The sequence below is a fragment of the Stegodyphus dumicola genome, chromosome 11 (assembly GCF_044657685.1).
Source record: "Stegodyphus dumicola isolate Sdum_Otavi_A_Nest chromosome 11, ASM4465768v1".
Taxonomy (NCBI): Eukaryota; Metazoa; Arthropoda; class Arachnida; order Araneae; family Eresidae; genus Stegodyphus; species Stegodyphus dumicola.
The window spans coordinates 126,458,828-126,478,227 of NC_140778.1; the positions used below are offsets into that span (position 1 = coordinate 126,458,828).

Sequence of the window (19,400 nt, forward strand, 5' to 3'; positions counted from 1 at the left end):
GATCAAGAGCTTATTTTTTAGGATTGTTATTTAGTCTAGATCGGGTTTTGTTGACAATCCACCATTTTTTTCCCGATCTTCAAAGCCGGGTCTACCTTGGCGACCGACGTTTGACGCCAAATCAAAAAATCGCCAAAAGGACCAATACAAAAGCTGTTCCGTGTGTTTTGCCTTCCCACCTCTCTTAGTTTATTACAGAAGTTAAATTTTGATTTTATTTAATAAAGTATAATAATGTATTTTTTAGATATGCAATTCCAGATTCTGTATTTTCTGTTCCTGGATCTGTATCTGTTAAAGAGTTGAACACATTAGTAAATTCTGTATTAAAAGGTAAGTACTTTTGCTGAAATTATACATAAAGTTTTCATATAATGATGTATTTTGATTCTTTATTTAGTTAAAATATAAATTCAACAATTTAAATGAGGTTTTATGACTATATCTTTTTATGACAAGAATATGAGTCAATTTCCTTAAATTATTCTTTGGTAAAAGTATATTTACGGGTACCCCTTGGCGATTTTTGGCAGCACATGGATACCGAGTTTGTGCAATTCTTTGACTTGTTATTTTGGCTTGTGTAGCAAAAATTGCTGCTACACTAAAGTGACCGCACAGTGACGAATTTGGCTGGACTGTCCCGTGTCTCGCTTTTTAGAAAACATCTGATCTTTGGAATATGGTAACAGGTAGTATGGCGACATTTTGGAGGCGATAAAGGTTACTACCTAGGACTTTGGTAATAATGTGAGAAGTACTCAGTTCCGATTACTCATTATTTTGTGTGAGGGAAATGAGAGATCACGAGATGTGTCATGCGACATTAATGGACGAATTACGGTTCTTTAATCGGAAAAGGGGGTAAAAATTTGGAAAAATATCTATTGTACTAGATTATTTTGTATTAAGCTTCATTGTGTGTTGTGTGAAATAGTGTTGATTAATTTTCGGATTGCATGGCACTATGTAAAGTGAATTCTAAATTTTTAATGTGTTTATCTGATAATAATAATAAGTTGAGATTGTGTGAAAGGAAGGATATTACAGATAAGTTTAAATGGCGGTGCAAGAAATCTGGTGAAAATGGACATTTTGTGAAACGGAGAGTAAGGAAGGGTACGTGGTTTGCTGAAAGTAGTTTGAGTATGGGTGAAATTTTATTAATTTCTTATTACTGGGTGAATAGACTGCCAGTTGACTACTGGATTTCGGATTTAGAAATTAGCAGTAGTACTGCAGCCGATTGGAACTCTTTCTGTAGGGAAGTGTGCATGCCACGTAATGAAGATTCTGAAGAAGATTAGGTAAGTTAGTATTTTTAATCATTTGAGGATATTATTTTTATGCATTGTTTTAAATGTAAGGAGTAAATAAATTAATATGGTATTATTGGAAAATTGTTATTAGCAATGATTTAGTTTAAAGTAATTAGGATTGTAATCTAATTTTTATTAATTTAATGTATGTGCTTATTTATATTTTAAGTAGTGTTTTTTAAATTAATGATCGTGATTTTGTGAGTTATATGTTTGTAGTATTTTGGAATACGTTTGAGTAGTATACGTTGAGTATTTTCATGCATTTTCGTGAAATTTTTCTAATTTATGAGAAAAAAGCAGTGTACATGGATATAGTGAAGAGTGTGCGCAATGCCATTTTTGTGCAATTCTGGGATGTTTTTTTAAGTAAAAATAAGTCGATGTGTACATGGTTTAGTTATATTTTAATTAAATGATAGTTATTTTGTGAATTTTATGTTTGTAGCAATTTAGTATACGTTTCAGTTGAAGTAAACGTGCATGGAAATAATTTAAATATTTCACACTAAGTATTTGTAACCATTTTTAATGTTTGTGGTAGAAATTCGTTGGTGATGTTTATAATATAATAGATAATTTAGAGGTAAAAGTTTTTGGATATTTTATTTATTTTATACGTGGAAATGTTCATCCTTGGAAAGGGTATATACTTTTTCGCGATCAGGTAATTTCATATATGTTCTTTTTACCGGATTTAAAGATTCACAAAATTTTCATGCATTTTCGTGAAATTTTTCTAATGTATGAGAAAAAAGCAGTGTACATTTATATAGTGAAGAGTGTGCGCAATGCCATTTTTGTGCAATTCTGGGATGTTTTTTTAAATATGAAAATATTTAAAAAAATCGTCGTGTTTTTTAAATATGAAAATATTTAAAAAATTAAGTCGACGTGTACATGGTTTAGTGATATTTTAATTAAATGATAGTTATTTTGTGAATTTTATGTTTGTAGGAATTTGGTATACGTGTCAGTTGAAGTAAACGTGCATGGAAATAATTTAAATATTTGATACTAAGTATTTGTAACCATTTGTAATGTTTGTGGTATGAATTCGTTGGTGACGTTTATAATATAATAGATAATTTAGAGGTAAAAGTTTTTGGATATTTTATTTATTTTATAGGTGAAATGTTCATCTTTCGAAAGGGTATATACTTTTTCGCGATCAGGTAATTTCATATATGTTCTTTTTACCGGATTTAAAGATTCACAAAATTTTCATGCATTTTCGTGAAATTTTTCTAATTTATGAGAAAATAGCAGTGTACATGGATATAGTGGAGAGTGTGCGCAATGCCATTTTTGTGCAATTCTGGGATGTTTTTTTAAGTAAAAATAAGTCGGCGTGTACATGGTTTATGTGTATGTGTTATTTTGAAAAACGCGTAAGGAGTATGGTATTGTGCACTTTTTCCGAATTTTGCAGTGAATATTTGTCATGATTAAGCAGTTTTGTTACATAAAATTTCTAGCATAAGTGTAATTCGGCTAGTAGATTGTTGGAAAAAGTGTTCAGTAAATAAAAAGAGAAGAAACATGTCTTTACTTCGTGAAGACAAAATGGCGGCGAAAAAAAAATAAAGGGTTGCTGTAGCAGAGTTGATCGCCAAATTTTCGCCCAAAATAGCCAAGTTACCATAATCCAAAGATCAACCCATTTCTTATTTTAAATGTACTGTAAAAATATATTACCTAATATTTATTATAGTGAATATAAGGAAATAAAACAACTCATAAAATGCATGCAGAGTAAACTAAATTGGGCGATGTAACGAGTTAGATTTATTTGGTGGTGTTCGACCATTGTCATTACATCTCGATAAGGAATATGTATTGTTAACGGAGGAACAGCTAGCATTACGTGAAGGGCCTTTTTGCTTTCCATACCATAAACCACAATCAAAGTTTCAGATCAATTGATTGTACATCGCAAATGATCAAAACATTGTACAACAAAAAATTTCACATGCAAAGACAAGAACCAAAGCAATTATTTGTAATGTTTTTCACCATATTCGTTTTCACGATTGCAGGAAGAATTAGATAAATGCACATTTATATCCATGTACTATAATGCTTCCAACCACAAAGATTTAAAATTATTTCCCCCAATTGTTAGACTTTTTATCCAGAAACAGAAATTAAAATTGGACAGGCTCCCCTAACTACTATACCATCTGTGCGGCTGCTGGGTAAAACTTCATAAATAATTTTTGATTCAATAAGTACTGTTTTAAAAAAAGAATAATTTGAACAATAAAAATATTGCGTATTGTGAGGCAATAATTTTATTGTTTGCACTAATGCAAATTTTGGTGGAAAAGCTAGAAGAGGTATCAATAACGTTATTACGAAACTTAACGTTTCAACTAAAAATTTATTCAAGTAGGTTGTTCAGCGCACATTCTACACAATACTCTTCAAACAGCATCTGACTTACTTCCAGTGGATGTTGAAAATATTATTGAAAAAATTTATTCATATATATATATATATATATATATATATATATATATATATATATAATGCAGGTGTCAAAAGTTTGAAGAATTTTTGTGGAAGCGCAGAAATCGAATATAAAAGAATTCTTGGTTACAGCAAAACGTGATGGCTAGCTCTTTTACCAGCTGTAGAAAGTATTTTTAAAATATACAAACCATTAAAATCATACTTTTTGGCACAAGATAAATGTCCAAGAATATTGCAGTTGTTTTTTAAAAATGGCACATCATAAATTTGTCTTCAGTTCATCCACGACCAAGCTACATTATTTCACAATGCTGTGAAAATTATTGAAGGGGATAAAATTTCAGTTATGGAAGTGTCAAATGAAATCAATAATTTAAAAATAAAATTGTTGATCTGAAAATCATAATTTTTTTAAAATAAAGTATTTAGTTACCAATAGTTAAAAATAATAACGATTACATTCCTTTAGTTTTTCGAAAGGACATAACTAGGTTGGAAGAACAAGGTGCCATATTAAATGACCTAACTTTCTGAAAGAAGTCAGAAATTTTTATAACTGCTTGGAATATCTTGAAGAACAGACTATTCAATTCGAGGATATTAAAAACTTTCATTGAGTGACATTAAAAAAGAAGATTTTATGGAAATATGTAGAAAAATCTTTTTAATAGATTAGTAACTATTTTCTGAAAAATAATATTTAAGAAAATGATCTTTTTGATGAGGAGTCATTGGTAAAAAGATATGTTACTTATAAAAAAAACTAAATGTTAGTCGTCTGCAAATGTGGAAACAGACAAAAAGTGGACTAATGAATGAGTTATTTCTTGATTTCCTTCATTAACGTGTGTTTTACAATTTTCAAAATAACATTCCTTATCTTGAAAATTGTAGAACACGCGTTTTCCCTTCCAGGAACATATGCAGCAACAGAAGTATCAATAAAATATGGACAATTGATAAAAACACAATTGAACATTAAAACTTTAAAATATGTATTAAGCCTAAAATATAATTTGACCAATTTATGTGCGAAATTTCATGACATTTTAATAAATGATCCGAATCTGTTGCAAAGTATTCACTCAGATAAAAAATATAACTGCAAAAGAAAATCATAATTTTCTTAAAATAAAGTATTTAGTTACCAATAGTTAAAAATAAATATATTTTTGTATATTTAGAGACAAGTATATGAATGTATATAATAGAAAATATTTTTTGAATTATTGGTCTATTTTCATAACTAAATTATAATTCTCATTTCATTCCATTTGTCCTGCTTTGTTTCAATGAAAATGTAGTCACTTTATGCTACACAAAGACAAAGAAGGTGCAGACTCGGTATCCATGAACACATCGACCTATTTTCACTTTAAAAAATTCTCAGAATTGCGCTAAAATTATCTGTGTACACATTGACCTATTTTCACTTTAAAAAAAATCCCAGAATTGCACAAACTAGGCATCGCATACTCCCTTGAGTTTGGCTATGTATACATTGAACTATATTCACTTCAAAAGTCAAAGGACCAGCCAACAAAAAAAATATATAATCTTAGTAAACTACATTTTAAATCAAACAATAAACTAGCATAAAAAAGGAAATTCATCTTTGCGCTACACAAAGGAAATATTCACTTACCTTATTTATGAATTCACATGTCTTCAGTCAAACAAAATTCCATAACAGTATCCAAAAACTTCCTAAAATTATCCAAACTAGAATCTGTGTACTGGTGCGCTATAAAAAAATTCACAAAATAAGAGTCAAAAGTATCCTTCATAACGACGTTCGACCATACGCATTTCCTTCCTACAAACAGGACACATAATAATGGCTACTAAGTAAACCTTTATTTACACACCAGTCAAGTAATGCTCTTTTCCCCTTTCTTTCAAAATCGTACAGAAACTTCAAATTAATCATATCACATTCGGCCATTTTATCGTCTAAACCGACATACACCACAAGCTCTTACGAATTTACCGCAATGATTGTCGTAATAGGGTTTCCATAACATTCAACTACTCAGGCTACCATAAATAAAACAACAACTTTGCGATAATACAAGGGGTATTCTTAAGTCAACTCTAACCTATTCTTTGAAGACTTTCCATCTTAGTCAGATAAACATTTGAGTACATTATCATGATAAAGACTCGTGTACACTGCGCTAAAAAAAAAAAATAAAAAAAAAAATGGGACAGTTCTATATGTCCCGTTCTACTGGGCTGATTGATGAAATTCAAATTGCGTTTTTCATGTCTCGAAAGCGTGACTTAGGATATATATTAGATTTATATATAGCATTTTGCTAACATAGGTATTTTGTCTGACTTAATAATAAGGCATAATTTGAGTCGTAGAATCGAAATGTGTAAAACATACCTATTGTTTTACACATTTCGATTCTACGACTCGAATTATGCGTAGACATTAAATTTTGTAAAATTTGGTGCGAAATTTACGGAAAAATTAAAAAAATTTGTATTGGTGGTTTTTTTTTTTTTTTTTTTTTTTTTTTTTTTTTCCCTCAGTTTGCGGCACTTGGCGAACTTCTTAATATAAGGCAACCTATTTTCTTTTTTAGTAAAAGGAAAAAAAGTCACATCCGTCCTAGTGATTTCTCTTTGAACTTCCTTGAAGTAGATTCCCCTTTAAATTTTTTCTCCCCCTCCAATTTCCTTCTTTCCTTCTACATTTGTTTTCAGAGCTGACACAAGAAAATTAAGATTTTTAGATTGTTACACTATTTTGCATTCTTGTCAATTTTTTTTAAATATCAGTTGCATTAAATGCATTTCATCTGAAGACAGGTTCTAGACATTTTAACTAAAGTTTAAAGCAAAGTCCAAAGGATAAATATTTGAATAAAAAGATTTTTGGGTACTATTCTGTTTTGAGGATCATAAAAAAATTGCAGCGAAAATATATGTGCAAAAGCGCCAAATCTAGCAAACGTGCCCATTTATCAAAGTGCCAAATCTAGCATACGCACTGATTTCAGATTATGTAAGTTTATATAGTTCTATTTCTTAAGACACCATTGAAATACTAGTTTAATTTTTAAATCCTTTTTTGATATCCTATGGATTTAACAATTTGGGAATTGTCCATGATGAAAAGACTGCAATAGAATTTTGGGTAAAGTGCGGAATCGCCCACTGCTTGACGCATTTTTAATTGCATGTACTCAGTATCCAAGTAAAAGAAAATTGACAAAAATCCAATTGTTTTTACCCTTGTAAAAAGCGGCAAACAAATAAGTGGGCAATTCTGCACTTTACCATGAATTGTTTCAAAGAAAAGGCATCATTCATTATAGAAAATTAGGTTTGAACAACTAACGAAAAGAAACTATGCTTTAGCAATAACTCGGTAGCGAAATAGTGATGCAGACATTCATTCAGTTATGTTTAGCAATTTTTATATAAATTATAATAATCATCTGAAATAGTTATTTACTCTTATGCTTCCATTCAGTCATGTTTAGCCTTTTTTATATAAATTATAATAATAGAAAAGTATTATATGAAATTAACTTTCCATCTAAATTAAAACATCAATCTTGGGTAGTTATTTACTATTATACTTCCTTTCTTGCGTTAGGGTTGCCGCAATTATTTTTGGCAGCACTGGTATCAACAATAGTTTGGCGATTTTTTACGACCCTCAGCCAATTTTTGTTAAATGAGAAAGACATAAACTACTCCAGCAGCGCTTATCCTGTACCACCAAGTGACCCAATTCGTATATCGGGTGCAAAAAATCTAAATCACATTATTTAGAGCTTTTAAGCCTAATAACACTAATAATTTCTATATTAAAGATGTTTTTTATATAATCTACAACATGAGAGAAAATTACTACTTAAAACAAACTTTCTAAGAAGATTAATGTAAAAACTTTTGTTTATATATACAGTCAAAAATCGTTAATTCGGACACCCATAATCCGGACCTCAAAGCTACAAACTTTCTGTTCATGCGTCGCGTTGTTGCTGTATGATTTATTCATTGTTTACATATCATGAATGTGAATACTTTAATTGATAGTTTTTAATCATAGTAATTTTATTTATTTTAAATAAAATTAGTTTTATTTTGTTTAAAATAACTGAAAACTTATTGTTTAAGACCATTTTGTATTATTATTTTCAAATTAGCAAAGCTTGTTATGTAATTTTCCTTTTTAATAACATATAATTCTCTTGTTATGATCAAAGAAATCTGTGATAAAATTTATGCTAAAAATATGTCATAAAAATTTTATTTTCAGTACTATGTATAATTTTTCAGCTCCCCCCCCCAGCTACTTGATTCTGATTTTAATTCCTGTTTGCATCTAGATACAGTCAAAAGTTGTTAATTCGGACACCCATAATCCAGAATGATCTATAATCCGGACCTCAAAGCTACAAACTTTCTGCACATGCGTCGCGTTGACGCATGCGCATAAGACCTTTACGGCTGCAAATATGCATGTGCGCATAGTACGTTTACGCATACGCATTTAATGTATAACGCACGGTATAAGATAAGCTAAAATTTTCTAAGTCAGTTAATGTTGCAGATTGCGTTGTTCCTTAATCTTTGAATTGGATCCGGCTTATTATTTTTTGCAGACTGTTAGAGCAATTTTATAAAAGTAAGCTTGAACTTTCGATTATGTCAAATAGAATTTCCGATATATATTTACTAATACGTAAAGGATCTACAAAGCGAAAGTATGTTTCGAAGTCCATTAAACAAAAAGTGGGATTGCTGCAAAAAATGGATAAAGGCATATCCTTTGTTTCTCTAGCCATCCTGAAATCTGTTTATCAATTTCACCCTGCTCTGCAGCTGGGTCTCTCGGCGCGCAATGAATTGGAAGTTGATCTGTCAGCACTATCCTTATCTTCAGGCCAGATGTTTTTATTTTATTTGGCTTATAATTCTTTACTAAATGTAGTATTTCATCTCGATGTATTCCGTCATTGATATGATTTAAATCAAATTCCTCGTCATTATAATTCGCTTCCGATAGTGAAGAAAGTGACACAGAGGTTATTGAAAACAAAAAAATTTCGATTGGCAAATTAGTCGGTATTCTCGACACAGCAATTATAGGACTTGAACAGCGTAACTTTGTAACTGAATAAGAAATTATGTCTGTTTATAAAATTAAAGAGAAAGTATTATCACATAATCTGGACCTCAAAGCCACAAACTTCACGCATGCGCTCGTTGAAAGAAATGTTTAATAAAGTTAACAAATAAATATTAAACTTTTTTTTTTTTTGTAAAATTTGGTACCCTTTAAATCATAATTGCTCTTTATTTCAAAAATTACGGTTTCATGTTTTTAATTGTATAATTTCTGCATGCCATCTTACCAGATTTAAATTGATGATCTATAATCCGGAAAAACACCTAATCCGGAATCGCCGAAGTCCCAATGAGTCCGGATTATGTACTGTATACCCAACTTTTAATTCACAAAATCCTCTATCTAAAATCAGTGAAATATGTTTGACGTACAAAAAAAAACACTACAATAACGTTTATTTACTATTTTATACTTATTAGCATTTCAAAGTCCAATTATCATTTATTGCATTTTTAATAATTATATTTGAATATAAATTTGATTATGAGGGGTTAAAAAACTGCTTTTATGATACAGGGTGTCTTTCAGCAGCTGAAGGGTAAAACTGTTGCATACTAATAGTTCGTCTCCGAGTGAAGCCCCGGCTAACAGACTTCCCTCTTCTTAAGCAAATAGCCCAGGAGGGCTTTTGATATTCTGAATAATCCTATTTATACATGGACATAATTCAAAAAAAGGCATTTGGTTAGAATAAACAAATAACCTCCATAAATTAAAAAAAAAAAAATATATGTATTCATATTAAAAGTACAATTAATTAGAAATTAATTCCTGTTTGTTATGACCAGACTCCCATATATTTAAATATTAAGTAGATAATTAAAAAACAATTATTCTAATTAGAAATTATCTGAAAATACGAGCAATAAATTAGAGAAAGGACATACTTTATTATGATTATAAGTGTAATTAATTTATTCAGAAATTAATTATATGTAAATACACTTGGGATAATGTTGAGCCATAAAGTACAGAAAAGGAGCATATTTTGTAATTTTCATGTATAAAAATAAAGTTACTTTATTCTTATTACAAGTGTAATTAATTTATTTAGAAAATAATTAAACAGCGAATTCAAAACATGTATTGACAAAGTCATGTGATCATCAGCACAAAGATTTATCTACAAAGTCACGACACCCAACCCAAACCAAAGAATATGTATTGTTAAAAAGGAAAACTTAGCAGCAGCAAGAGTGGCTCCCTTCGAACGAAAAGGGAAACAGCGCATGCGTAAAATATCTGTCGCCAAAGAGCGCCAAAGCTTGAAGTTGATGTCGAAGTTCGAACAGGTTTGACAGTCACATTTATCAGTGTAAAGTAAGAGTGTAAAGCTGTGCGACTCCATTTTTTTCCCTCCATATTGACAGATATAAAATCAGCATCAAACTGCAATATGGATAATGCAAGTTCAACAGCCAGTGAAAGTGAAATTTCACCTAATTTTCTTATTCATCTTAACCCATGTTTCTCAATTTGCTGCACATATGACGAAGGAGGAAAATCTCGGCCAGGTCCAGTACATCACAGAGGGGGAAATTCTTGCCAACAGGCTCCGTGGCCAAATCTGTTGCCGAATTTTCCCTCTTCTTTCTAGCAATGTAGAAGACAAACTGGTTTACATTACAAGTCTATGGAACCTTTCCTTCTTTACATAGACGTTCTTTCCCCAAACTATCAACCATATAGAAGGAAAATATCCCTTTCCTTTTCTCTAGCTTAGTTAACATCTGGGCTAGCAACCTAAACACTCTTCCAACTGTTTCATGCCTGTTGCCCAAGTTGGCAAACGCAATTTCAGGAACCTCACCAAGTGCCGGTTATCTGAGTATCCCCGGGGGAAGAATTAAGTTATTCAAAATTTGGTGGCTATAGGTACCATAGTTTTATCACAATACAAGAAACATAGGTATGAATGCATGCAGATTCTTCATTATTTGATTTCTTTAAATATGATACAGGGAAATGATATTTGGTGGCAACAGTTTGAAAAGTGATACGGTCATTTATAGTAAATGGACGCAAAATGCCAAAACGAAATTAATAGCCTTTCTAAGTTAATGCTCCTTTGGGCTAAAAGTATGCTACTTAAACCAGTGCCTCATCTACAACCTACCTTAAACAGCATTTCAAGAGGAACATTTCCACAAATTTTCATTTTCAGGATATATGATTGGTTGACACGAATATCAGTTTCTTTCAGGAAAAGCTGTGAGGGAACACAGCTTTAAATGAAACATTTTCATCTCAATTATAAAATATCCTAAATAGTCCATGTATTGATTCTAGTGAAGTATGTTTCAGGTAGGAAACTTCCAGTGGTAAGAGAATGGAGAAGCTTGTTTCTGGGAAAAGTTTCTCCTGGCCTCATATGTCATTAGATGTGATAACCTCATTAGAGGATCAATCTAATCACTTATTGCTTCATAAAATTGTTATGCACGTGTCATGCTGTCCTCAAAATGTTTATATTTCTCAAATTATCTCAATGTGATGTGGTGTCTGAAATTTTTTTTTAATTGACAAATGTAATTTTTAATGTTTTTATGAGCAACTTTTTTTAAATGCAAATTATAAGGAATATTGTAAGATAAAGTGAAAACCTGTTTATTAGTGTATAATTCATTTTCATCTAAATTGGAAAAAATGGGAATGTAGAATTTATTATTTTCTTTATTAGATTGTTAGTAAATTTTCTTCATTTTTTGATAACATAGGATACATATACTTTTATGTAATATTAAGAGAATAAATACAGTTGTATGATATAAGCATTGTCTATTTCTGGGCATTAAATTTTTTTTTTTTTGGTTTACCAGTTTATTAATTAGTTAATATACTAATGTAGAGAATTCATATTTATCGCTTAAAATATTTTTTGAATGTGGATATAGGGGTAGAATAATGAAAGTGTGTTTTTGTGTTGTTGGGATTTGTAGTGAGGGAGGTCAGTGTATTAAAAAAAATATTTATTCTTTACATAATTTTAATTAAAATTTTAGATTCTCTAATGTTTTGCTAGCTTAAAATTGAAAATAATAAACATTGAATTTTTATAGGAACTGAACCCCAAAACTACAGGGATGAAGAGTTTGATTTCTTACTACTTGGAGAATTGCTGCGTTTACCTATATTGGAGCATTTAGTAGTTAAAAATTGCTCAACGGTGTGTTCTCGCTCTTACTTATACATTAGTATTTTATTTATTTATTTTTAATACTTTAATGTTAACTAGGCATAGGCTGTAGATCACCAGAATGATTTGTAAGAATACAAATACCAATGTTGTCAACAAATGAAAAGTCTTTATTATTTGGTATTTTCGGATCATTCTCATCCCTGGTTTGGTAAAATTGCCATGCTTTTGGCATATTTTCAAGTATGCACTGCATCAATAACTAACATGCATATATGTGTGTACCATGCATATGTTTAAGTACACTCAGATATACATGCTTTATAATTAGTCACCATTTCGCTGAACAATATCTGCTGACTATAAATATCACTAAAAAATATCTGCCGACTATCAGCTGCATAAATTTTAGTTTTTCTCACAAAGTTCTTAAATAGTGATACAGTACGAAGTCCATAATCCGGACGTCTATTATCCAGAATGATCTATAATCTTGACATCAAAGCCACAAACTTACGTAGGCGCGCGTCCGCATGTTTGCCAGTAAAGCGTTTACACATGCGTGCTTCTGATAGTGGAGAAAGTGGCAGAAAGGTTATTGAAAACGAAAAAATTTCAATTGACAAGTTAGTCAGTATTCTCGACACAGTAATTAACAGGATTTGAACAGTTTAACTTTGTAACTGAACAAGAAATTATGTCTGTTTATAGAAGAGAGAATAGATCATAATTGCTCTTTATTTCATAAATTACAGTTTCAATTTTTTAATTGTATAATTTCTGCATGCCATCTCACAAAATTTAAATTGATGTTCTCTAATCCGGAATCGCCGAAGTCCTGACGAGTCCAGATTACGGACTTTGTACTGTACCAAATGCTTCTTTTTATTGCTATTCATAAACAGAACAGGCAGTAAATGCCAGATGGATAACCAAACAAACATTTTTTGCTTATTGACAAACTTGCTGAGGAGATACCGACCTTTTGTAGGGATGCATATAATCAGAAAATACTATTATTTGTATTGAAAGAGAAATGAATTATTGAAATTGATTAAATTTGGTATAATTTATGAACACATACTGCTTTTTTGAACATCTTTGCAAATTTAAAAATCTTTAGATTTGAAATTTTTTTGTAAAAAAAAAAAAAAAAAAAAAAAAAAAAAACTTCGTTATTAATCCTCATTTTCAGTTTGTAACATTTGTTTTTAATAAGTATCATGAAATAATTTTGCACATAGCTAACCTTTTTGTATAACAAACTAATATACAACTGTCATACATTTATAGGAAGAAGTTCTTGAAATTGAGTACTTTGTGAAATATCCATCACCTTCTCCGGAGAATAGTTTAATCCATGATGACTGGGTTAGCAGTGTTAATACCATGGGAAAGTGGTAAGACTTTTACATGAAAATATTATATCTGAGAGCTGAAAGAAAAGAAAATTGATATTGAAATAAGTAGTCTTTATTGTCACATAATTCATATTTTTCAACTTATTGCTATAGGATATTATCTGGCTGTTATGATAATACTGTTCATATATGGACTGTTGAAGGAGACCACAAGCTGACTATTCCTGGACATTCCGCACCTGTTAAATCAGTTGCTTGGCTTAAGAATGGTAAATAAGTTTTTCTTAGTTGTTTTATGAAAATGTACAATGTAAATCATACAGTGTAATGTCATACACTGTAAGCATTTATTTATAGAAAAATGCATCAGTTATTCAAATCATTATCCCTGTCTGATGCAATTTTAGTTAGGTATGGTGCAGTCATTCAGAGACAGCAGCTCGCATTTCAGCTTATGAAAAAAACTGATAGCTTTTAAATCTCTTCTTTAGTTTTCTGCAAGCATGAAAATTATAGATTTGTAAAAGGGATACTGAAGCCCTTTTTAACAAAACTGCTGTGTCATGCTATGTCGCAGTTTAGAGTGTCTTGACATGATACGAGTCCCATTCATTAGTTTCCTAATGTAGGTAGGTATTGCAGTAGTTTGGTAATTTAATTTCATTATTACATTTCATAAATCCAGGAAGAAATTCCTAATGATTAAAAAAGGATACCTTTGCTTTATCTGTCCAGAGCTCCTACAAAATCACCAATCATTTACAGCTATTTTTTGCCAACCTAGAACGTGAAAAACAGCAGGCATTTAAAAAATAAATAAAATTACATAAACTGAAAATTGTATAAAATTGCAATGGATTAATGAAATTAAAAATGCAAGAATATCCATAATGAAACACTCAGAATTTCATAAAACGGTAACAAATTAACTAAATTAAAAGTGCCGCAAACATGTACAGTAAAACACTCAACTTTCTATTTTCTTAGTTTGTGTGCACAGCCACCTGTTTTAACTTTAAAAAACAGTCAGAGAATTGCAGAATTCTCAGCAGTGCAAAGTGACCTGATGCTGCTGTCCATATGTACATCAGTCTGTTTTAAGACAAAAAGAGAATTCCTTTTATTCAGAAAAGCCATCATAGTTCATCCAGCCATCAAATTTCATATTAGGCATACTTCTCACTGATAATTGCGTCAATCAGTAGTTATATTTGGAGACATATCGGGATAATAAGAACTGTAAGAATGTTACGTACCGAATGTATATTTGTTTAACCAGCAGTAAATAATGCAATAAATTATATTTTTGCTTTCATCTATTTCCACTGTCTTCCCAATACTGCCTATTTTTTTCTGATAACAACATTATTTATTCTAAAATAGTTTCATTAATAAACTGCCTCCTGTCTGCTAGTGTACTCAAAGCCAAAAAATACTCTTCCTGAATAGTTACAGTTTTTATCCCTCTAACCATTTCATTTGTTAAGAATAATATTTCGTCCATCCTATTAAAAAACCATGACCCATGCGGAATTGACTTTTGTGTTGAGAACGAAAAGCTAAAATTCAATTCATGGGCTTGCATATACAGTACAAAGTCTGATATCTGGATATCCGTTATACGGAATGATCTATAATCCAGACCTCAAAACCACAGACTTTTTTTTTTTTGGTATGCTTTACGAATGCACATTTGATTTTTCCTTCCTTAATAAAACGTGTGGAGGTTTTCACTTAAAAATTATAATTCTTAATTTCACTTATGCACTAAATAAAATACCTCATTATGGAAAAACAATCATGTAAGCATAAATTTGTGAGATTAATAATTTAGCTCTGTAGCTGCGTATCTGCTTGGTATACAACTCAAACTGAAACATTCACCTATTTTATGTCCCTGACGCCGACCTGGCCAGTCATTATTTATTATATTTTGCTTTCATCACTGCATGTTTATCAATACATGACAGCTTCAGTAATAACTCATGCAGGAATGTCTAAATGTTTTTTTATTAGGGATTGAATAACAAGAGTATTGCAACCTTTTATGCTAACATTAGGCTTTGCGATGATTATTGACTTCTAAATGCTCTAAGAATGTTGACGAGGAAAAATTCAACAAAATTTTCTTTTCATGTGCTAAAAATAGATTTTGTTAATGAAACTCATAAGCCAAAAGATTGTATTTAGTGCTATTTTAATTAAGAATAACTGATATGTTATTCACCATAAACCCAGAAGTGGCAGCAGAATATGTCGGCACCGGACGGTAGAATTTAGGGAAGATGAAGTTTTTGGAATTTGGGGAAGCACCGAGTAGTAAAATTAAGGGATTAGAAGTTTTTTATGATTTAGGGAAAGCACTGGGATCCAAAGTTTAGGCATGGTGAAAATTTAGAACTTGGGAAGGTGCTTTGTAGCAGAATTTAGGACCCATAGAGAGTGCACAGAGTGGTATCTAGCGCCGGTCCTAGATAAAGCTTTTAGTATATGTGAGAGTTTATTTATTCAGGACTCAGATTAGTTTTAAGCATGTGCAAGAAATAAATGTAGGTATAGTAAATAACTAATACAATTCAGGCTTAATTCGTTACGCAATAGGAGCGAGACAAAATTTAGCGTAATAGCTTGGGTTTCGTCGCCAGTCTTGTGATACACAGCCAATAATGTATAATGGATGCTGTTAGGCTAGGCTAAAATTATCTTGACTGATTCTAAGGCATTTCAGTTAATGTAGCAGACTGCGCTGCTCCCTAATCATTTAATTTGATTCAGGTTATTATTTTTTGCAGACTGTTACTATTACGGCAGTTTCATAAAAACTAAGCTTGAATTTTGGATTGTGTCGAAAAGAGTTTCCAATTCTGGAGCTGTCAAAGGATATACAAAGTGGAATCATGTTTCGATGTCTATTAAACAAAAAGTGGAATTGCTGCAAAAAATGGATAAAAGCATATATATCTGTGTCAAAATTATGGAGGAGTATGGCATTGGAAAGTCAACTGTATATGACATGAGAAAAAATAAAAAGGAACTTTTTGAATTTTTTGTGGAAGCAACTTAAACAACTTACATTGAAAGAAATGTTTAATAAAATAAACAAATATTAAGTTTTTTTTTTTTTTTTTAAATTTTGATATTCTTTGTATTTTGTAAATTTTGATCATAACTGTTCTTTATTTCATAAATTACGATTTCATATTTTTACTTGTATAATTTCTGCATGCTTGTATAAATTCTGTATAATCTTACCAGATTTAAATTGATGATCCAGAAAAATCCCAAATCTGGAATGGCCAAAGTCCCGAGGAGTCTGTATTTCGGACTTTGTACTGTACTAGATTCATGATGTTTTGCAAAGTCCAGGAAGACAAAAGCCATTCTGAAAAACATGGAAGCACATGAAACACAAACAAGGACAGACTCAACAGCCAAGCATTCTTTCACATTGCAGACTAAAGACTAACCTCTAATTCTGATGTATTCTAGGAGTGGGTATCATTGTATCTAACTTCAGCTTACTTCAGTTTGCAACATTTTGAGTTCCACATTCCTTGCCTGCCATTATTTCCTACAAACCTACATAAAACCATCTGACTTTTTTAACCTTAAATTTCATTTCAGAATCACACTTCTCACATATGAATTTTCTCTTTATGAGTCCTGTTTTCTTTAAAAAATCTCAAAACAGCCGCTGTATCTCACATAGATGTAAAATAAACAAGCTATATACTGCCTCACATTTTCTAAAGTCATCCTCCCATTCGAACGTTGAAATTTTAAATTTCCATATAACACTTGCTGAAACTTAAAACAGAGACATGGTAACATACAATATACAAAATCCAAAATAAGAATAAAGTAAAAAAAATCAATACAACTATTTTATATCCAACAGAGAAGAGTGCTCCTAATTCTGCTGTATACTGCTTCAATGAAGAAAATGGCGTCTTCAAGTTTAAAGTATGTGAGACTCCAACAGAGTTGCTGAAATGGAATATTCTAGAATTTGCTGAGTTACCAGAAACACAAGCATCTGAAAAGTGTTCCAAATACAAAAATTGCCGATACTTAAACTGTACTAAATAAAGATAGTATTGATTCTGAATTCAATGTTTGTTAAAAAATCAACCATAGAAAAATCATAGAAATATTTCTGTCTTTTTCAACTATGAATAACAACCACTGCTGTCATCTGATAAAATCAGTTTCTACTGTTAAATTTAAGCTGAAAAATTTGCTGCATACAGATCTTTGCAATTTGTATGTTATAGAATTTTTTGCTATTGTTATTTCCATAAATTTTCATACACAGTGCAAAGTCCAAAATCTGGACATCCATTATCCGGAATGATCCGGACCTCAAAACCACCAACAAAATTTTTCTCGTAGGCTTTACACATGCACATTTGATTTCCCCCTCCGCATAATAAAACATCTGGAGAGTCCCGATTCTTAATTTCACTTCGACACTAAATAAAATACCTTGTTATTAAAGAAACAATCATTTTAGCATAAATTTGTACTATCAGTAATTTGGCCCCCTTACTGTGTATTTGGTTGGCACACATCTCAAACCAAAACATTCCACATAGCTACATCCTTGATCTGACTCCAGCCTGACGAATCAGTATTATACTTTCCTTTCATTACCACATGTTTATCTAAACATCAAGTTATAAAAACAACTTGAGTGATGACTCATGTAGCGATAGCTAAACAATTTTTTTCTGTTAGTATTTGAATAATAACGGTGTGTGGAAACCTTTTATGTTGACATTACGCTAGGCAATGATTACAGATTTCAGTTGCCCTAAAAAATTTTGACAAGAAAATATTTACCAAAAATTTCTTTCCATATGCTAAAAATAGATTTTGTTGATACTCATAGACCCAAAGATTACATTTAGATCATAAATACTTCTTTATTTCATAAATCACAATTTCATATTTTTAATTTTATAATTTCTACATGCCATCTTACTAGATTTAAATTGATGAACTATTATCCAGAATCGCCGAAGTCCCGATTTCAGACTTTGTACTGTATTTCATAACTTGGTCCTTATTACTGAAAATAGTTGAAAAATTTGCTGTAGTAAAATGGTGTTTACGACACTCTCTTGTCTATAAAATATGTCCTAAGATAATATATATTATCAGTATGACAAATAATACTGAACCTTATGTAGAATGCAAAATTCTGCTAATTTTTGGGGAAGTTTAGTTTATTACATTGTATGTAAGCAAATGTGTTAGCTAAAACTTTCCACTCACTTAATTGTTTTACCAAAAATAATGCAAAAATTGGCATTATTATTTTATTAGATGACTTAAATTATTCAAATTCTATGTGTTGTAGAGCAACTCTTTCTCAGCATAAAGCTCTATGTAAGTCTGTGTCACAAGTGATGCATCTGCTCCAACTTTCAACCCGTTTTTCGAATCCTCTTTGTAAAAATTCAGATGCGTACTGTTTTATCCTCTTTTTCACAGCCACTTTCACCTCATTGGTGTCATCAAATTATTGTACTCAAAAACTGTCTTTCATCAGACCAAAAGAATAGAAATCCAAGATGTTTCTGATCATACACTGCATGGATCCATTTTAGATTTTTATTCTCCCTCTTAGTGATTTTTTAAGCTTCTGAAGTCCCTTGCTATACCACTCACTGATTCCAGAAAATTGAGGAGAATGATTTCATCCCAAAAAGCAGTCACTGTGATTTTTTTTGTGCTGATCACTGGCTCTTGAATTTAGGCCTTGAAGAAAAGGTTTGACAATATTCCATGAATTGTCTCTTCCTTTCTGGATTATAAAGGCTATAGCCATGTTTCATCCCTTTATGAAAAATGTGCAGTGTCCTTGTCAGGACACGAACTTTGGACCTTTCGTTTACTATCCAGACATGCTTTCCAACTACATCACAAAGACACATGGTAAGGAGGGAGAA

The 19,400-nt window shown here is 31.0% G+C and overlaps 1 protein-coding gene and 1 long non-coding RNA gene across 3 annotated transcripts in view; one reads left to right on the forward strand and one right to left on the reverse strand.

The window, feature by feature from the left end:
• Nucleotides 1–19,400, forward strand: part of LOC118181508 (ribosome biogenesis protein WDR12 homolog) — a 46,914-nt gene that overhangs the window by 2,892 nt on the left and 24,622 nt on the right. For both annotated transcript variants that reach the window (XM_035350665.2, XM_085827198.1), the window contains exons 2-5: nucleotides 248–333; nucleotides 12,009–12,115; nucleotides 13,379–13,485; nucleotides 13,600–13,715. In XM_035350665.2, the coding sequence (XP_035206556.1) occupies nucleotides 248–333; nucleotides 12,009–12,115; nucleotides 13,379–13,485; nucleotides 13,600–13,715 (416 nt within the window). The remainder of the gene's footprint in view (nucleotides 1–247; nucleotides 334–12,008; nucleotides 12,116–13,378; nucleotides 13,486–13,599; nucleotides 13,716–19,400) is intronic.
• LOC118181509 (uncharacterized) overlaps nucleotides 13,384–19,400 on the reverse strand; it is a 48,710-nt gene continuing 42,693 nt past the window's right edge. The window contains exons 2-4 of the long non-coding RNA XR_015044136.1: nucleotides 16,699–16,828; nucleotides 14,163–14,226; nucleotides 13,384–13,520 (exon numbers count right to left, since the gene is read on the reverse strand). This is a non-coding gene — a long non-coding RNA (uncharacterized LOC118181509). The remainder of the gene's footprint in view (nucleotides 13,521–14,162; nucleotides 14,227–16,698; nucleotides 16,829–19,400) is intronic.